Source organism: Gymnoscopelus microlampas (genome assembly GCF_963454915.1).
Source record: "Gymnoscopelus microlampas genome assembly, chromosome: 19".
In the NCBI taxonomy this organism is placed as follows: domain Eukaryota; kingdom Metazoa; phylum Chordata; class Actinopteri; order Myctophiformes; family Myctophidae; genus Gymnoscopelus; species Gymnoscopelus microlampas.
In genome coordinates, this window is record NC_139956.1 from 32,558,891 (window position 1) to 32,580,192 (window position 21,302).

The window sequence follows — 21,302 nt, forward strand, 5'->3', positions numbered from 1 at the left end:
GCCCTGTAGTTCAACCATTGCCACTTAAACTCCCTTTACTTCATTGACTGTAGTCCCCCAGGGGTCTATACTACTAGGCCCCCTCCTTTTTCCCCCTCTACAGCAAATATCTTGTATAGCTGATCTACAACCTTAAGACATGCATTTTGAGCCAAATGTTCTCATCAGAATAGGGACGCTCCTCACACTAGGGCCTATGTGGTTAATGGTAGACATAGCTGCGGAAATAAAAATTAATAAATATATTACAGGTCGACTGCAACTTTAATGCAATATATCTAGGCAACATACCAACAGAACTTGGAGCTAAAGACACATCTTATTCACACTTTGTTTGCAGCTAGCAAGCATGCAGTAACTAGAAGGGTGATGAATACAGAGCCCTGAAAAAGATCACAATGTGTTGTTGTTTTCAGGAGCCTACAAATGACTCTCGTCTTGAGAATGAAAACATTTACTGGTTGAACTTAATTCATCCAGTATTTTCATTAATATCAGTGCACACAACTGGAAAAGCATCTCATTTATTTCCGTTTGTCATAATGCATTGAGTGTTTGTTGTCTTCCAGGTGCGTCTGGAGGGGCCATCATGGAGAACGGCTCAGTGGTGAAAGTGCAGACCTCCACGACTACACTCCCTGGCCCCGACGCACACAACCACATCAACCAGCACCGCTGCCCCCCCGAGCCCCCCAGAGCGTCCCCCTGCATCCAACACTCCCGTCCCAGCTACAAGCCCTCCTCCGCCCCCACTCCCATCTACTACAGCAGCCCCCGGAAGCAGAGCGGCTGCGGCGGCGCGGATGCCGACCAGGACAGCCACAGCCTGGCGTCCCAGGACTCTGGCATCCCCACCCTGGAGATCAACAACCCGGAGCCGGTCTCCCACCCGCACCTAGCGGGCGCCGGGGGCCTCGGCCGGGCGTCCGCCCTCGACGACAGCGGCCCGGCCACCTTGTCCCTGGACACTAGCCCGGCCACCTTGCCCCTGGACCAGCCGGCGGACGCCCCTGCCCTGCGCAAGTCCTCCACGTTCCCTCGCAGCGGCTACGACTCGGCTCGCCTCTTCAGCCCCGGCCCCAGGTCGTCGTCGACGGCAGCGGCGCCGGCGGGGATGGCGGGCGGAGCGCTGAACCGCAGCGACGGCATCTCGGTGGGCAGCGTGTCGAGCCTGAGCACGGAGCTGTCGGCCACGCTGTCGGTCTCCAACGAGGACATGCTAGACGACTTCATGGTGACCTCGGACTCCAGTGCCATCGTCACCCTGGAGACGGACGACGGCGGCGGCGGCCACTTCTCGGACGTGGCGCTGTCGTCGTCGTCGCCCGGAGACCCGTGGAGCCCCGTGCGGTGGCCCCCGTCCCTGGGGGTCTCGCAGATGGAAGAAGACGGCAGGCGGAAGAGGCTGGGACCCCTGGCTAGTTTCTTCAACAGGTAGTTTTAAATGACCATTTGTTCTTTTTTTGTATTTATTACTGTTGTTTATATTATTACTTAAAGGTTTTTTATTTGTTTAAAGCTGCACTATGCGAGAAAAATAAGAGTGTGTTTATCATGTAAAGCAGTGGTTTTCAACCTTTTTCGCGTCAAGGACCTCCAAATTGACACATATGAGCCCACGGACCCCCATTTGAAAAGATATGCCAGGGACTCAACCATTTTGATTTCTTGGGGGTCCCAATCTACACGGTATCATCAGCATTAGTGTTCATTTAACTCTGAGAGTGTACAAATGGAACCAACGGGTCCATTTGGTTCCATTTGTACACTCTCAGAGTTATAGACACACAAGGATCAATTTGGTTCCTAACTATTAATTTGGCTGGGGACCCCCTGGAACCCCCTCAAGGACCACTGGTGGTCCCCCAGACCACTGGTTGAGAACCACTGATGTAAAGAATTGAAAACGTATGAGATTGGCCCCATGGTTTTAAAATACTGTACGTTTACCACAATGAGCTTGGTGGTCGGGTACTACAGTTAACTCTTGCTGCCACTTGGGGCTGCCATCGTGCGCAAACTCTATTGCAGCTGTAATAAGAGCAGACCATATGATATATAACAGTTGTCAACAAACAAATAAATGGGAGCAGTCAGCTGACATAAAGAAGTTTAGATCCTAAAGGACAAGGACATTTTGAGGTACTTTTATTTTACTGGACGTGGAGTACTTCCAATTTTCTGTACTTCTACTCCACTACATCTCAGAGGCAAATATTATACTTTTACTCCACTGCAATTATTTGACAACTTTAGTTACTTTATAGATTTTGATTATTATTACAAAACATACATTAACCACCACCACATATTGGCCATTTGAAAATAGCCGATCTACAAGCTCACAATGCATTGTGAGCTTGTAGATCTGCTATTTTCAAAATATTTTTATACAATTTATACATTTGAAAAGTTGTGAAATGGGACATTCTGCATAATGAGTACTTTTAATTTTGGGACTTTAAGTATATTTTGATGCCAATACTTACTCAAGTACATTTTCATTACCGGACTTAAAGGTAGGGTAAGTGATTTTCTTTGGTTAAAATAAGTGTTAAATAGCTCTATATTCTGATAGTACTCATTGCTATAGAGTGTTTGTTCAGTAACAGGAGTCTCCTTGTCTCTCCAGCTCTTTATAAAACAGAAAATGCATTTTCGTTTCAGTTTCATTTCCAATTTTATCCAATCAGGACAGAGAACTCAATCAGGATACAGATTAAACAAGTGAAATTGGAAGTGATGACACTAAGAAATGAGCATGCAAAATTGGAACTGGAACACTATAAAAATGAAGCTTAAAAATGGGTACTTTCTCCTGATTGGCTGAGATTTTGACGCCTGTTACTGAACAAACACTCTATACCAATGATTACTATCAGAATATAGTGCTTTAACCTTTTAACAAAATACTTTTTGTTTTAACCAAAAAATATCACTTACCCTACCTTTAACAGAGTATTCTATGTTGCAGTATTGATACTTTTACTTAAGTAAAAGATTTGAGTACTTTTTCTACCGCTGGTGTGATGTAACCACCCACTGCACTAGTCAGGTGGGCACTTGCATGGGAAGGTAGGAGAATTGGCAACATCACAACACTTTACTTTCTCATGGTTCGTCAGCAGTGAGTCAGTCGTAGTTAATAATAAACGGTCATATTTCAAGCTTGAAAATTGTTTCACGAAACAATGACTTCTATTTATTATGTAGTGGCAAATCACTGTATCCCTGAATGCTTCTCGTGAGTCATTTTTCATTATCAGTAGGCCTGACTGTGCAGTAAGCAGTCAACCCCCCCCCCCCCCCCCCCTCCCCCCATGAGAGTCACTTAACCTTTGTTTGTGTGCAAGTGGTTGAACTCTACTTCACTATGCTTCTTGGATAACTATCGCAGGTTTAGGTTTATTGCGCTGTTACAAAGAAACTGCTTTGCTCAAGGTCATTCCGTTTAAGTGTATACACCCACTTCCTGCCTCTGGTAAAGCAGATAGAAAATAGCTTGCCTTGGATGTGACCCCTAGCATTTGTCAACAACATAATAGCACTGGCTCTATAGGTCTCTTCTGAAGCAGAAGCGCTTCAGTGGGCTACAACTCTGCTATGCCTTCATGTAATTGGCCCTAAACAATGGCAGGAAAGCTAATGACCAATAAAACCAGGTTCAAAGGGGCGCTGGTTTTAAAAGAACAAGAAAGAAGAACTTTACTTACAGGTCGTCTTTTTAAAACGGTACAATAGCCAAGTGATGTAAATCATTCTCTATATTTGTTGGGTACACAAGCACCCACGTGTATGAATGCAAACAGCTTGAGAATGAACCAAGCCTAATGCACCTGAACTTTGTTCCACAAATCACACTGTGCATGCACACTTGCACAGTGACCACGCTACATGCACTATAAAGTACAAACTACATCTGTGTGCACAACAACTAGGCCTGTCACGAATCATGACTATGAAATTTTACATGACGATTAATTCGTCACACAAATTATTGCCATTAACCAGTGGTGGAAAGTAACTAAGTACATTTACTCAAGTACTGTACTTAAGTACAATTTTGAGGTATTTGTACTTTACTTGAGTATTTCCAATTTCCAATACTTTTACTTCTACTCCACTACATTTCAGAGGCAAATATTGTACTTTTACTCCACTACAATTATTTGACAACTTTAGTTACTAATTACTTTTCAGATATAAACTATGATATAATGAAACATACATTAACCACTTTAACCCTATTTTATACCTAGGCTATTTGAAAATAGCCGATCTACAAGCTCACAACGCGTCGCATCGCGACGCGTTGTGAGCTTGTAGATCTGCTATTTTCAAATATTTAGTACTTTTACTTTTGGTACTTTAAGTACATTTTGATGCCAATACTTTTGTACTTTTACTCAAGTACATTTTTAATTTGGGATTTTGACTTGTAACAGAGTATTTTTATATTGCAGTATTGGTACTTTTACTTAAGTAAAGAATTTGAGTACTTTTTCCACCACTGCCATTAACGATTTAAATGTGTTTTGTCATTGATGTATGCATAATGAATACAACATAATGAATACAAACTTACATTTCTGTTTGGCTTTCAGGCTTGCACAGGGCAGATATGACAAATAACCTAAATATACAAAGAAACAACTGATATATTTACTAACATTAATAATGTCAACGCGATGCGACACGTGAGCTTGTAGATCTGCTAGCCTATTTCCACTATTTTTGAAAATATATGAAACATTTTCAACATGGAAACGATTATGACGAAATAATTGCGATTATCTCAAATAATTGTGCTTAGACGATTATGTAATAATTGTGACAGACCTAACAACAACACCACAACGCCTAAGGCTGTGCATGAGCATTGAGTGCAGAAGTAGCAGGACAGACAGACGCCTGTGCTGTGCCTGTTGATAAGTGCTGTCCCAGGACACTTGAGGCAACAAGGGAATTCCGCTATGAAAAAACACTTCCCCGTACAATGAGTCTGGGCACGTCCGTATACGTCCGTATGATGGGACAGCAATTGTTTTTCAATTTTAAACACTTAAACCCTATATACGTACTGTAGCTGACCAGGCTCCCTCAGGGGGTACTTTTCCCTTTACACCAAAAATAGCCGATGTGCAAGCTCACAAAGCATCACATTTTGAGGTTGTATATGGGCTTGTGTGTGGGCTATTGTTGCTGAATGTTCGCCCCCAGATTAGGGACACCAATGTTGTGGTTTTAACGGTCTCTCTGGGTTACACTCTCAATGCTTCAGTTCCCTTTTTCTAAATGAGTATGACGTGGCCAGCATCGAGTTGAGTCACTACCTTGAGCAATGTCCCAGTAACGGATCTTTCTACAGTTGCTATTGCTAAATCACCTTCCTCACATGAGGGTGGGTTGCTTTCAAAGTGTGCAAGGTGCAGTTTGAAGAGTCACTGTAAAGTGCCCCCACCCCCAAGTTGCCTAATCATTTGTATATTTAAAATGCATATGTGTAATCAGTTTACCCTCCAACAGATTTGATTAGTTCTCCTTTTCTTGTGTAATCCAATTATTATAATCCCATTACATGCTATTCATTCTGCACATGCTGTGCACGGTCATAATGTGTGTGTGTGTGTGTGTGTGTGTGTGTGTGTGTGTGTGTGTGTGTGTGTGTGTGTGTGTGTGTGTGTGTGTGTGTGTGTGTGTGTGTGTGTGTGTGTGTGTGTGTGTGTGTGTGTGTGTGTGTTTGTGTTTGTGTCCGGACACATTTCTCTTTTCCCCTCACAAGGTTAACCACTTATACTTTGTTGACCGGTTTCCCAAGGGCTCTAATACCAACTAGGCCCCTTCGGTTGTCGTTGTAAATGGTAAATGGCGCATTTATATAGCGCTTCTATCCGAAGTGCTTTACATTGATTGTGCCATTAACCCATTCACACACACATTCATACACCGATGGCGGAGGAAACCATGCAAGGCACCAACCTGCTCATCGGGCGCAATTAGGGGTTCAGCGACTTAAGTATCTCAAAATGCGTTGTGTGCTTGTAGGCCTGCTATTTTCGCCCCAATGTTCCCCTAGAACAGAGACGCTGTGGTTCATGCGGTTTAACTGCTGGGTTTGTTTATGTTGTGGTGAGGAGGGAAACGGTAGTGTGTACCCTGCAGGGACCAGTGTGAACCAGGCGTTCACACACCTCATCCTGCCTGTGATTACATCAGTGCGTCGGCCAGCTGTGGCCCTCCTACCCTTAACCCATTAAAACCTGTGAGGCCGATTTTACAAATGTCTTCTGAATCCTATCTGTTTTATGAAAAACCTATGTTTCTATATCAGTGGTGCTCAAATGCTTTCATGTCAAGGACCCCCCCAACATGTATTTGGCCGCCGACCCCCATCTGACAATATTTTGTTCCAGGGACCCCCACCCAGAAGCAAATATTTGAGTTAAATATGTTTGCTTTGAAAATATATATTCAAAGATTTGCATACATTTTCAAGATTTTTCAAAAAATAGCAGATCTACAAGCTCAAGCTTGTATATCTGCTATTTTTGAATAGTCAACCAATTTGCTATATATATGCATGTATCTCCGCGTGTAGGCATTTACATATAATTCAATAGTCAGTCCTTGAGTTGACCATCGCTGCTTGTTGTAATGAGTCCATATGCGGCGAGTGGCCCGTAGTGACCTCTAGAGTTTTAGATCGGCGGGTCAGCTGCCTATACTCACACACCATGCCAAAGTTGACATGAGGCTATTTCCAGCTCAGTGCACTTATTTTGCACAGCCAGCCCCTCGGCCCGTGCCAGCCAGCTGATTTTTATTTTGCTTCTAGCTGTGCAATCATTTTTTAAAAATTGTTTTCATTTCCTCTCACTTGTGTTGCGCAATTCCTCTTTCCTTGGAAGGTGCTCCCCCCCCCCCCCCCCGTCAGCTCAGCGCTGGACAGGAGGTGGAAGTGGTGGTGGTGGGGGTGCGGTAGTTCTGCTCCGTCCACCTCTTGTTTGACCAGGCGCCTGGGTGAAAATCCCCTACACTCACAATTGTAACCTGATCCTTGCTGTGTTTTTATGACGCGGATTGCTTGTCTAACTAACTATACGATTCAGAGATTTTCAAGTGTGTGTTTAATAATTCCAAGAGGTTCAAGGTTTCCTTCAAGGTTTTTTTCCAGCCCCAGAACAACATGTTACCCGTACCCTCCCTTAAAGCCCACCCTCCCTTCACCGTTGTTTCTCTCTCCCGTGCTCTTCCTCCTCCCTCCCTCCCTCCCTCTGCCCTCGCTCACACACTCTCTCTGTCCCTCCCGTTCAGCTGAACCTCCCACCCTTCACCCGGGAGGCGGGCAGAGGCCAAGTAGCTGTCTGCGGTTGACAGTCTCACACACAACACACAGTTTGCTCTGAGCTGTGAACTGTTTGACTGTGTGTGTGTGTGTGTGTGTGTGTGTGTGTGTGTTTGTGTCTTCCGAAGGTCCTACTTTTCCAGGCTGTCCCCAGTGCTACCGCTATGGGGGGGAGGGGGGTATGGCGTTCGAGTCTCTCAGATTGAGTTGAGACAGGTTTGACTTCCATCAGGAGTTTGTCATCTTTTTTTTGCCCGTTCTATTTTCTCTCCCTTGGATCTCTGTTTCTCTCCCTATTTACTGGAGGACTTTTTTTTTTCTTCGTGGATTAGTTTGGGACAATAAAGCATGGCGACCCCTTCACTTCTCCTCTATATTGACAGGTAGGCTGGTAGAGGGATTGATTTAATCAGCCACTGTATTGTTTTTAATGTAATTGTGCCTGTGGTTGTGAAAGTTATGCTATCATTGACGTTTTCACTTTATACAAGTCTCTTGCACTTTGCGTACACGCGCGCGGGTGTATGATATTAGAGGTATGGATGCACTGTACAGGATGTGTTTGTGTGTTGTTATTGTCATTGTCCCATGTGTTCCAAGAGCTTGTTTCCTGGAAAGCTTGAGGCAGCGCGTCCTTGTTTGGTAGTTGCATTGTTGTGGTGCAGTAGTCTTCTAGAAGACAGCCTGGACAGGATAGGAGCAGCTGTACCTCGGCTCCCAAACACTGAATGATCCCGTCTGTTTGTCCTCTGATGTTTTTTTTACAGCTGCGAATCTGTGTGCACTCTGCTGCTGGAAGTGTCTAAAGTGTGCAGTTAAAAGACTGAAACACACATACGTGTTCACTTCACGTCCCTAGGTTATAGTACTTGGAAGTGATGGACGCTCCAATGGTTCAGGGTCAAACACAAATCACATAGACCTAGGGTTAGTTGCCCTTTTTTATGACGTGGCTCTGCAAGAGTCTACGGATTTCACAGATATGCACACATTTTCACAATTTTTCAAAAAATATCAGATTTACAAGCTCGTAAGGCGGCACTCTGTGCCACGCTATAAGCTTGTATATCTGCTATTTTTGAATAGCCAAAGTGTAAAATGATGCTTTTTTTTAGCTCAAATCAAAAAATTATACATATGCGTTCCAGGTCTTAATGGGTTAAAATGAAAGGTCAGTCAATTGCTGCTGCCACAGTGTCATGTTTAAGGAGCACTCTTGAACGAGATTGCTCACTGATTTTGAAGAAAAAAACGAGAAGGGACTGAAGTCTGTTAGTCCAGGCTAATCCAGTGTCTTCACTCGAAGTCCAAACCCTGTTGCAGCCAGGTGTCCAGAGTTGCATTCAAATAGATGACTAACAAAGTCAAATGACTTTAAGGTTTTAACGACAAGACGTTTCAGCCTATGCAAAGTGTTTGGTCTTGTGAGTATTGTGGTGACTTGCACCGCATGCCCTTGCGTCGAGCAAAGTTTACTTTATTTATATTTATAATTATTATTATTATTATTATTATTTACATGTATTCACACATAGTAAACACTTGTACAAATGTACTTATGTTGGTCCTGTGATGGTTGTCAACCTTCCATTTGAGTACTGTTGTTGCACCATGCCCATTCAACAAACACTCTAAGAATGTGTTTTGTCACATCTATGAAGAGTCTTAAATTTAAGACCTGTATACTTTGTCGCACGATGAATAGCGAAAATACTGTTTTGAAATTATAATGACATGTGCAGAATATGGACGCCTGGCTGAATGTGAAAGGAGCAAGCAGTTCAGTAATCTGGCTTCTGGCCTAATCTGCCACGTCAAACCTTTAGTCCTTTTACTCAAGTTTCCACTCAGCAGTGAGCAATGTCCTCTATATTTCCTCTGTGTGGCATTCCTTTATGATGGCTCACAGGGTTACTCTCGTTCAGCACTTTATGCACAGTTTAACAAGGGGGCAAGCCCTCTCGTTACAGTTTAACTCTCCTGCTTTCAAATCTATACAATTTTCTTTTTTTCTCCTCACTGTTCCCATATACTGTATATACAACATTTTAATTGCCTTCATCACATTCTCGTCATGTGTCACTCACAAGGTTCGAGGAAGCCTCGTGCTCTTTCAGTTGTTTGTCTCTCCTTTTTTGACTGCCGGTGTTAATTATTTAACTTATTTTGATTAGGTATTATTTCTTTTCACTCGAGTTCTATCTCATAGTAAAGCACAGCACAGCACAGCACATTCTTTTAAAAATGCCTGAACCTGTTAGACACACACACACACACACACACACACACACACACACACACACACACACACACACACACACACACACACACACACACACACACACACACACACACACACACACACACACACACACAGTTTTGTCAAGTGCTGAGTCGAGTCAGGCTCACACAAGTTAAATGTTCAGCCATTATAATTACGGTAGGACTCTTTTACAGACTTAGTCAAAATCCTGCAGAAGCTACCCAGACATACAGCTGTCTGGGTAGTTGCTAGACTAGATGCAAATGAGATCTGTTGTTACCAACGTGATTTTTGGTATTTGGATTTTTGAGATTTAGACTTCTGATTTACAGTGCAGCTGCCTCAAGCCTATTTAATGCTTGGCTAATATTTGCAGTCTCACTCTGTGTCACCCGTATTGTATGCACTGTACACAATCTGTACAGTAGCTGCTGTTTACCACAGGGACCGGTTTGAGCCTTTCTTCCCTGACGTTCGTAGCTTTTAACTAATTTCCCCTCCATTCATATCCTCTCTCGCTTCACAGCTTTTCTGTTTATGTATCGCTCCCTCCTCTCATTCCCTTAGCCTCGAAGAGAGAGTGATGGAGAGATGCTTGTGGCCTCCCACAGTGTCTGTTTATGTCATCTCTGTTGGACGTACAATAGATTACCAGTAATCCATTTGCGTCATTCACATCGCTCTCCGTTAACCACCGACTGGGTGAGCTGGGTTTTGCTTCAACAGGCCCCATCTCTCGTTTTGACATGTTCTAGCTGAGTATTGCATTAGGCCTGGCCCCCTCACCTCCAGAGTGCCTGACCTTTCCTGTAGGCTTGCAATAAAGACGTGGACTCTGCCTGGACCTGACAGTGTTTAGCCTTTCATAATGAGATTTTATGGCTGCTGTGTGCAAAATTAGCCATTAGCCACCCACCCACCCTCCCACCATGAACAGATAATCTTTTTCTTTTACTCTTATTGTCCTGGCTTCTGCTTGTTTTCAAGCAGACGTGATTGATGATGACGCTCATTCTCTGTGCTCCCACGGTCTAGAAGTAGCATTTCCACTCCCTAGTCCCTAGTGCACAACGTTAAACTTCTGAACTCATGAAACTACTGTACCACCGTCATGTGTGCATTGATTGAGATTAGATAGCATGTATTTGAGGTCTGGGAACACTGAACGTGACGTTCTTTAGATATTTCTTGCGGTGTGTGTGTGTGTGTGTGTGTGTGTGTGTGTGTGTGTGTGTGTGTGCGTGTGTGTGTGCATACATACCCTTTTTTCATAAATGAGCGAAGTCACCAGCAAGGAATTCCTTTTATCATTTTGCTCACTCTGAGCAATCCGTCAACAAGAGCAAGTGGAAAATATGCTGGTATCTGTTGTTTTAACATGGGGGCGACATGTGCCACCCTCTGACCTGTATGATGAACATGGGGGTGGCGTGTGCTACACAGTACCATGCGATCTGTATGAATACAGGGCAGCGTGCCACCAGGCGATCTGTTTTAACGTTTGTGCCACCATGATGTTTTAATGTGATGATGTGATCACCACCATGCAAACTGTTTAAATGTGGGGGCGACGTGTGCCATCATAGGATCTATTTTAACATGGGGGAGTGACGTGTGTCACCTTGCGATCTGTTTTAAGATGTTTTATTGTATGCCTTTATGGATAGGACAGTAGGCTGACAGGAAATGGGGAGAGAGATGGGGAGTGACATGCAGCAAAGGTCTCAAACCCGCGACGCGCTGTCAGGCTACATTGAGCCTAGGTGCCTGGACCGCTACGCCAGCGGCCCAGGCCCCTTGCGATCTGTTTTTTTTTAACGTATGCCAACGTGTGCCACCATAGTCTCCGTATGAACATGAGGTGATGCATGCCACCATAGGATCTGTATGAACATGGGGGAGACTTGCGCCGCCATGCGTTTTGTTTTAACATGTGGACGACATGTGCCACCATGTCCAAATTGCAAACATGCGTAATGTAAAACAAAACAAATCTTGATATGGTTATAAATGATTTGTTTCATCCTAGAAGATGATCATACATGTGTTTTAAGGTTTGTGAAAGAGCTGTTCTGGCCATTTATTCACACCTCCTTCTGCATGAGCTGTTCAGGCCATTTATTCACACCTCTTTTCGGCAGTTAAAGTATCACTGCAATAGTTACACGAGAAAAGGGTCAAGCTTTTCTCAACATTGTTTTCTTTTCACTTTGGGAGTTGGGCTTTTCAGCTACCCGTCAACTCCACTAGAATTTAACCATATTTCTTAGACAATAGTGGGACAGTGATGCTGATAGTTGCATAACCTCATTATGTACTGTAGCTGTATAGGCTCCAGCAGTACAACTGAATGTGGTTTGTTGCTGCCAGTGCAATTCAAGGATGCAGGATGCCTGAACAGCTACCGTACAAGGTTCAGATAATAATTGTTATAGTCCCTGCATCAGCTGGAGTTTGACCAATGCCTCTAAAACCAAGGAAAGTATCCATGTGTGATGGCCTCGATTGAACCAATCCACACTCCTGCCTTTACCCTTGTTGTTACCTAATAGGCTTTAGGCCAGAGTCTATAGGCCCGATCTGGATATCTTTGCATACTATTGATGACAATGGATTTGGAATTGGATTTTCATGTCGTTTTATTCAAATCAATACCCTTCCTGTACCGTGGTCTTAAAGGACCATACTGGTGGACTCGCATGTTTACTCCATTCATTGACTATGACTCGGAAGCCATTGGATTCCATTCATTTCGGTGCTCTATGAAAATCAACATCAAACATGATTGAGATGGGTAATACAAGTTATACCTGTTTTTGTTGTGTAATGTTATTTCCTTTGTGGTATAAGGCTTTTACTGCGGAGTATGATGAGATTAAGAAGTATTTTTCTCTTCGCACCTTAGTCCATGAGAAATGGAATGTGGTCCAGCTGTATACCTGGATGCGGATGAATGACGGTAAACTAAAACCTTGAACTGGTTTCCCATTTTGTTTATTTGAGTAAAGTTTTTCCTTGGTAGGGACATTCGTTGTCGCGCTTTATGAGGCTGTCCATCACACTGCAAAGCTTTTAACTCGACAAAAGGCAGACCGGTCCTTTTTAATCAGTGGACAAAAGCATTCTGTAATTGGTGGAGCGGTACCTTAGTCTGACTACATTGACAACTCGAGGTTAAGCAGGCGATCAATTGTAACCACATTGATCCGATGGGTCTTGGCTAAAGATGGCTTAAGCAGTAAAATGTAGTCTATGGGAATGGACTGCACGCTGCACGCAGTTATGTCACTTAATACACATGGTAAAGATTCACTGCCGCACTGCAGCTGTGAAACCACCACATCACAGAATGAATATCTTAGACCAGTGGTTCTCAACAAGTGGTCCGGGGACCACCAGTGGTCCTTGAGGAGGTTCCAGGTGGTCCCCACCTAAATGATGGAGAGTTGGTAACCAAATGGACCCTTATAGATCTTTTAACTCTTGAGAGCGTAAAATGAAACTATGGGAATCTGGATAATAATTTAACTCTTGAGAACGTAAAATGAAACCAAATGGACCCTTAAGGGTCCATCAGTTTACGTTCTCAATAGTTAAATTATTGTTAACTATCTGCATTACTTAGTTAATTTACAAGAAGTCTACACAATTAGAGAATTGTTGTAGAAGAATTGTTATTTTGATCAATGTTTGCCTGTTATCTCTCCTATGATACCACATCAATACAGCATGGAATTGTGGACAAAATCTTATCCAACAACAACAAAATATTCTAAGTTTTGGGTCTGAGAGTCTAAATCTCATCAAACGGATGTCTGTGGCTCAAATGCCGAATAAATAATGGACCTTGATATGAAAAGGGTTGAAAACCACTGTCTTAGACCAACATAGTTTTTATTAAGCATTTTCTCCTGTTCCCACAGGACGTTAACATTAAATACTAGTAAATAAAAGGCATTTCATGTGAGTGGGAAAGGAGTTATAGACATCAACAACATGATGTCTTCATTAGTATGGGGTCTCACTCTCTGCCCAAATCTCAGCTGTGACACGTATGTGTGTTGGTCCTGGGATCCCCCTCTCACATGGTGTCAGCCAGCCTGGTCTCACTGCAGACTGGGTGGTCTCAGGGCTTTGTTCCTAAATCCAGATTCCTCTTGTGCACTTATCTTGCCAGTGCACACTGGTAGCAAGAGAGACGCACACTATTGTGGTGGCAGCTCTGGGGGCCAGGCAGTGAGAAGGCAACCACAGTAACAAATGTGTTCCACTTTTGGTTCCGCTTATAATGTCCTCATTTCTCTCTCTTTCTTCTCCTATTGTTCTCTCTCTCTCTCTCTCCCCCCTTTTTCTTTCTCTCTCAGGAACCTCTTTGCTAAGAAGGTGAAGGACAGTCGGCCAGTGGAGCAGAGGGACCCAGGCTGGAAGCTCTTTGGCAAAGTCCCGCCCCGCGAAGGGCCCGTCAAGGACCCCAAGAGAATTCAGAAGGTAGAGGGAGACTTCATTAACATTCTGGTGTTCTGACCTGTGATAACGTAGCTGTTAAGCCCCACTGCTGTTGCTGTAGCCGTACAGTACCACTGCTGGTCCAGGGTCAGTGCTGTCGGAGCCTTCTCCCCTGTGATTCCGCAGTGCCATATAACTCTCCTCTTTCATAAAGCATTAAAAGAAACCAATACTAAAGGTACTACCCTCTCTTAAATAAGACCAGTCTAATAATGGTGTGGCTTCCCTGTGTAATCTGTAGCAATGGAGCGCAAATTACTAGGTGTGCAAAGCTTGGCCTTGCGGTTCGCTGAATGCATGTAGCAGCTTGAGGAGAGCTGTGATTAGCGTAGCGGCGTCGGCTAAGCTGTGTGGTTTGCCGTGTAGTTCTCTGTGATTGGCCTAAATACAGAGGGACAGAGAGAGATGCAGACAAATCCTGTTCTAGACGTTTGGCCCCTTCAACACCAAGCTGATGAAAAAGTGTGCGTTGTCATTGCCCGATCACCCAATTCAGTATGTTGAATCGGCGGCAGGACACATTGTCAGGGGAGAGCATTTCACTTACCCGCAGTAAGAAGCAGGTAAATTATTTGGAGTGCACACAGATATACAGTGAGGCGTAGAGCGTGTGTGTGTGTGTGTGTGTGTGTGTGTGTGTGTGTGTGAGAGAGAGAGCGCGGAAGAGAAAGAGGCTTCTGGCAAAGGACTGTCACGTTTAATGTCAATGTTATGTTGCTTGCAAACAAAACTCATTTGTAAAATCCCGCCCAAGGCAGAGGTGTGTTCATCAAATAAAGGAGCTGCAGTCATTACAGAGTCAATTGCCTTTTTATGAGGGGTAGGCTATAACGTTATTCATTCATATTATTTTCTCTCAAAGAGGCGCAGAACATTGCCATCAGCTCATTGTCAGCTGTGGTCTGTGCAGTGTGTTTTGAGCATTTTTTTACCACAAGATGTCATCCATGTGTAATCAGGAGATATGTAATCAGGAGATATCAGGACAAGGTTGTACTGTACTATCTCAACTGAAGCGTTGCTGTTGTATGTCAACACCTGGATGGATGTCTATCTGACCCCTAGTATCCCTATTCTCTGGCAAAAATGCAAGAATACAATGTGTCGTGAAGAGTTGTGAGCTTGTAGATCGGCTATTTTCGGTGTAGACGAGACAATCTTATCAATGCAAGGAAATTCAATGTGCTTTACACAGAACATCAAGCAAAGGAAACGCATTAATAAACACAGCCCTCTCAATTACACTGAGGCACTAGACATTAATGTGTTTAGTGTATATAACATTGATAATCGACTGGTTCTTTAGAACCGGACTCAAGAGCCACTCTGAAGGCCTAGCTGGGTTGTAAGGCCAGCTAGTCGTCCTGAATATGCAATCTGTGATTAACTGGGTTGTAAGGCCAGCCAATCTCCTGGTACTCGGGAGAGAGTTAAGATGTCTCTCGGAATCGCTCTGGAATTGTGTCTATCTGAGAGGTTTCGAGCCTCTTCTTATAATGCTGGCTTGCGGTCCTGACATCACTATGATGATGTCAGATAGTGTCGGACGTCTCCATATATGGAGCTGCCGATGTTAGTTATGGCCAAATATGGGATCAAGACTTCAGCCCTGGACGTGATGGCTATGTCTATACATGGAGTTTCGGGGAAGGGTTCGCTGATGTCAGACTCCGTACATATGGCACGTTTGGGTCTCTATGACGACTTTGCAGGTCTATTATCTCCATCTATGGGGATCTCCATATATAGGCTATTGCTGGCAACTATGCCCTGAATGTTTCCTAAGTATGCCCTGAATGTTCGTAACAGCCGCCCCACGGTTTTACCATGGAAAAACGTAAACATTTCAAGAACATTCCTGGCATACGCCGCCCCACGGATTTCCGGTGGAAATACGTAAACATTCCAGGATGTTCCCTAGCATCCGCTTCTTTCTCCTATTCCTCATTTCGGTCTGCCATCTCGGTCTGCCATTTCGGCCGTACTTGGAGGTTTGATCGGTAATACCTCCAGAAATGTTTCCAGAACTGGTCGGTGAGGATTTGGCTGTGTCTCCATCTTCGTCTGCTCATCATTTCTGACTCATCATGCAGTACTTGCAGTAGAGATGCGTCCCGCCGCCCCATGAGGAGGATATTTTGCCGCCCCGTGCAGAACTTGGAGCTCCCTCACAGTTCTGAGACGTCATACCTCAGGCTGTCCAGACAAAACCCATCCTCTGGGAGAGTGGTCCACGTACAGGAACCCATCTGATCTTGGTGACAGGTCGTGATCCGTCGTTGGTTGATTGTCACGGCTCGCGACCTGCGGTTGTCTCTAGACCTGCGGGTGTTCATCCTCTCCAGGCCCCTGTCCTTCTTCCGTCCATTCTCGAGATTGTACGTCATGGAGAATGTCCAGATGGGTTAAGTTGCATTGTGAGCATTTCTTGAGTAGGTCGCAATCCCTGGCCCGGTGAGATCTACCACACCTCCAGCACATCCCTTCCTTCATGATCCAGCGCCGTTTCTGAACTGCAGTTAGCTGCTTGAACCCCGCACAGGAGTTCAGTGTGTGATAATCCTGTTTACAGTACGGGCAATACCCTTGGAACCTCTTGTCTCTGTTCTGCCTTCTAGACTGTGCAAAGTTCGTAGTTGTGGTATTCATCATTATGTTCACAGGTCTCTTATATGGCTGGGCAGCTCTCTGTGGACTTCGTATCCTATGTCTCTCCGGCTGCCGAACGGCCCATCAGGGCCCAGGGACGCTCGTCGTCCTGTCCAGGTCGCGCGTCGGGCTCTGTTCTTGATAACCCATCTGCTCTCCCCTACGTCGCATCTTTGTTTCAAACAAGAGCCATTCTGCCAAGTCCGGTAATGACGGGTTCCGAATCCGTTTTGTATGGGCGGACTTTTCGAATGTTACCCTTAAATCCGACGGCAGCCTGGCTAAGAGCTGAATGACATGGGTTCCACATTTCAGCTCCGCTCTCCCTGCTCTCCCGGATTTTGATAGTAGAGCAACCAACCCTCGGACCTTCAGAGCAAAGGTTCGGAATGCCTTGGTGTCTCCATTCCTAATTCTGGGTCCCTGAATGAGCTCCATCATACCCTGCATCGCCACTTGATGAGGCTGCCCGAATTGCTCCGCTAGGGCTCCCATAGTCTTCGAGTAGGGCCGCGATGAGTCTACGTATGTCTCTGCCACCAGGAGGGCTTCTTCCAGCTTCAGATGGTCGCATAAAATGCGGAACCTGAACCGTTCTGAGGTGTTGGGAGGGAATGCATCATCCAATGCTCCCTTTAATCTTGCGAATTCTCTAAAATCCGGATAGGTGAACACCGGTATGATGGGTACCGGTCCCCGATAGAAAGCCTCCCCTGGAGGGCCATGTCGCCGCTCAACTGGAGTTCTCGACCGGTGCCTCCTGGCCAAACCCTGATTGGTCGAAGAAGAACTCTGCCTGGAACGGGTCGCCCTCTGGAACTGCCGTTCGCGCCTCGAGTGTCGTCTATTGCGTGCCGAACTCTGATCGGTCGCTGATGAGCTCTGCCTTGAACGGGTCGCCCTATGGGACCGTCGTTTAGGCTTCGAGCAGCGTCTCCTGCGTGCCGAACCCTGATCGGTTGAGGAGGAATTTACCCTGCGTGCCGAACTCTGATCGGTCGCCGATGAGCTCTGCCTTGAACGGGTCACCATACGGGACCGTCGTTTAGGCTTCGAGCAGCGTCTCCTGCGTGCCGAACCCTGATCGGTTGAGGAGGAATTTACCCTGCGTGCCGAACTCTGATCGGTCACCGATGAGCTCTGCCTTGAACGGGTCACCATACGGGACCGTCGTTTAGGCTTCGAGCAGCGTCTCCTGCGTGCCGAACCCTGATCGGTTGAGGAGGAATTTACCCTGCGTGCCGAACTCTGATCGGTCGCCGATGAGCTCTGCCTTGAACGGGTCACCATACGGGACCGTCGTTTAGGCTTCGAGCAGCGTCTCCTGCGTGCCGAACCCTGATCGGTCGCGGAGGAACTGGAACTCTGCCTTCTCTTGCGTGCCGAACCCTGATCGATCGCTAATGCTGAGGGGCGTCTCCTGCGTGCCGAACCCTGATCGGTCGCGGAGGAACTGGGTCTCTGCCTTGAGCGGGTCACCCGAGGGGACGGCCGCTCAAGCCAGGTGATGGGCTCCGTGATCTGAGCTGGGGGTCCCTGCTTGCTAGGACCGGCCTGAGGCTCCGGTGGGGGGTTGATGGGTCCGGAACCATTGGTTGGCACTGGACAGCTTGTGTCTGTACCATTCCTCATTCCTTCTGACAGTTCTTGGATTGTTCGGGACTGCTGTTGAATCCGCTGCCGGAGCTCTCTCAGTGTTCCTTCATGTCGGAGCCCTTCCACCAGCTCGTTCATAGAGGCGTCCAAGGCAGACGTGGGTACCCCTTCAGTCAGGTCGCCTTCGGTATGACCTCCCCGTACTGTCCGCGCGGCAGGACCAGAGTCCGTTGACCGCTCTTGATGTTTCCTTTTCTTTGTGGCTTTTGGCATATTGCGCCTTCACAGTAAGCTTTGAATCCGGCTCTCCACGAGGGACCAAATATAACATTGATAATCGACTGGTTCTTTAGAACCGGACTCAAGAGCCACTCTGAAGGCCTAGCTGGGTTGTAAGGCCAGCTAGTCGTCCTGAATATGCAATCTGTGATTAACTGGGTTGTAAGGCCAGCCAATCTCCTGGTACTCGGGAGAGAGTTAAGATGTCTCTCGGAATCGCTCTGGAATCGTGTCTATCTGAGAGGTTTCGAGCCTCTTCTTATAATGCTGGCTTGCGGTCCTGACATCACTATGATGATGTCAGATAGTGTCGGACGTCTCCATATATGGAGCTGCCGATGTTAGTTATGGCCAAATATGGGATCAAGACTTCAGCCCTGGACGTGATGGCTATGTCTATACATGGAGTTTCGGGGAAGGGTTCGCTGATGTCAGACTCCGTACATATGGCACGTTTGGGTCTCTATGACGACTTTGCAGGTCTATTATCTCCATCTATGGGGATCTCCATATATAGGCTATTGCTGGCAACTATGCCCTGAATGTTTCCTAAGTATGCCCTGAATGTTCGTAACAGTGTATTTCATAAAAAATCGCCATCGCCTTTGGTCGTCCCCCTTTAAGCCACTTGGGACCAAGTTAAAATGAAGATTTCATTCACAAATTATCAAGTAAATTGGACGCTCTGAGCAAACTTATTCATCAGCCCATGTCTGCTCAATAACCTTGCATGGTGCAAACATTGTTTTAGCTGTGTCAGCGATTTTGAAACAATCATATGCTAGATTAAAAAGTCTGTTGAGAAGAATCTGAAAATCTGTGCTTTGTACATTATCACCGCTTGGGTAGTTTTGCCTCTATCTGCTGAAGCAGCAGTGGTTCACACAGGTCATGTGGCTGAGTGCGCAGCTATAGATGTGATAAAAGCTTTTAGTGTGGGTGGCTGAGCTATATCTTTTTGCACCATGCTATAGCTCCCGTAAAGGGAGAACGGCTGTTATGGCCCGTCTCTTCTGTAGGGCACAGATACTATCTGCTGACATGCATTGGTGGAAGAAGTACTCACATTTTTTACTTAAGTAAAAGTATCCATACTGCAATTTAGAACTACTCTGTTGCAAGTAAACGTCCGGAATACAACAAAAAAAGTAATGGCATCAAAATGTACTTAAAGTACCAAAAGTAAAAGTACTCGTTATGCAGAAAGTTTTCCCAAGTTTTCCAAAAAATCTTTTGAAAATAGCAGATCTACAAGCTCACAATGCGTCGCATCGCGGCGCATTGTGAGCTTGTAGATTGGCTATCTTCAAATTGCCGAAATGTGCATAGGGTGAAGTGGTTACTGTATGTTTTGTAATTATAATCAAAGTCTACAAAGTAACTAGTAACTAAAGCTTTCAAATAATTGTGGTGGAGTAAAAATTACAACATTTGCCTCTGAGATGTAGTGGAGTGGAAGTAAAAGTACTGAAAATTGGAAATACTCTAGTAAAGTAAAAATACCTCAAAACTGTACTTGAGTAAAAGTACTTAGTTACTTTACACCACTGCTGACATGTCCTTTATGTAACAGGACTTAGAAAGTGACAAAGCTATAATAGCTATAAGGTGTGTGTGTGTGTGTGTGACTGTGTTTGTGTGTGTGTGTGTGTTGAGGGTGTGTTTATAGGGCTATTTAACCCTTCAGCTTTATTGTTATTTGTAAGAATACCATTGGGCTGTAAAGAAAACCGTAGTGTTTTTCCAGCAATCTTTCTATTCTTTTTGAGATAGCGTAGCGTTCAGGGGTGAAATGTGACACGTGCAGGCGTTCCATACGAGCCGCTTTTGTTTGGAACAAAGATGCCCCCACGGCGTTCCCTGGTACTTGCCTCTTGTACAACGTGTTTGAGCGTGTGCGGGTGCGTGTGGCGGTGTGTGTGTGTGTGTGTGTGTGTGTGGGACTGTGTGTACACAATAACATTTGAATGGCAATCAAAGCCTTGTCCAGCTGCACACGGCCAAGTTCAAAGAACACCTGTCCTGGCCTCAGAACAGCAGAACACACAGTCAAATACGCAGTGTTAATTCACTGAGAGTGTCCAAATGGAGCCTTATGGGTCCATTTGGTTATATTTGTACACTCACGGATTTAAAACAACAATTTGTAAGTTTCATGTATTACCTGGGATTCGAACGCGGGTCTCCTGCACAGGAGTTAACAGGAGTTGGAATCCCTGCTTGGCCAGGGGAGATATTGCACGTAATGAGCTTCAGACAGTACTACTCGTCAACCAGTAGGCTACACAACGGTAGCCCGCAGCGAGAAGGAGTCGTCTCAGAATCGCACAGAAGGTACAATATTGGCACTTACCGGCAAAGGCCCAAATAACGGGCCTTTGCCGGTAAGGTAATAAGGTAATAACGGTAAGGTAATAACGGCCCAAATAGCTTTTCATGTTGTCAGATTAGTCCATTGAGTTAATAGTCAATGCAAAATTCTGGTTCATATTATTACACAGGCTAGAGTAGCTAGATGGCGTGACTCACTGACTGACTAACAGTGCCTTGTACTTCTCAGAATGTTGAAAGGAAAATGTTGGACTAGGCTCTTCAACAAAAGGCAGGTTGAAGTATACTCAAGGATGGAGACATCAGTGTGTAATCAGGGCTTGGAGAAGCCTG

General features: G+C 45.2%; 1 protein-coding gene and 1 long non-coding RNA gene across 3 annotated transcripts in view; one reads left to right on the forward strand and one right to left on the reverse strand.

The window, feature by feature from the left end:
- Positions 1-4,127, reverse strand: part of LOC311035013 — a 115,264-nt gene extending 111,137 nt beyond the window's left edge. Inside the window, exon 1 of the long non-coding RNA XR_014599668.1 lies at positions 4,009-4,127. This is a non-coding gene — a long non-coding RNA (uncharacterized lncRNA). The remainder of the gene's footprint in view (positions 1-4,008) is intronic.
- The window catches only part of tbc1d14 (TBC1 domain family, member 14), a 58,927-nt gene that overhangs the window by 5,214 nt on the left and 32,411 nt on the right, over positions 1-21,302 (forward strand). Inside the window, exons 3-4 of one of the 2 annotated variants that reach the window (XM_084043060.1) lie at positions 570-1,434; positions 13,973-14,096. In XM_084043060.1, the coding sequence (XP_083899186.1) occupies positions 570-1,434; positions 13,973-14,096 (989 nt within the window). Of the gene's footprint in view, positions 1-569; positions 1,435-7,375; positions 7,729-13,972; positions 14,097-21,302 lie in introns of those variants that run through there. The other variant, XM_084043061.1, reaches the window with a different exon arrangement.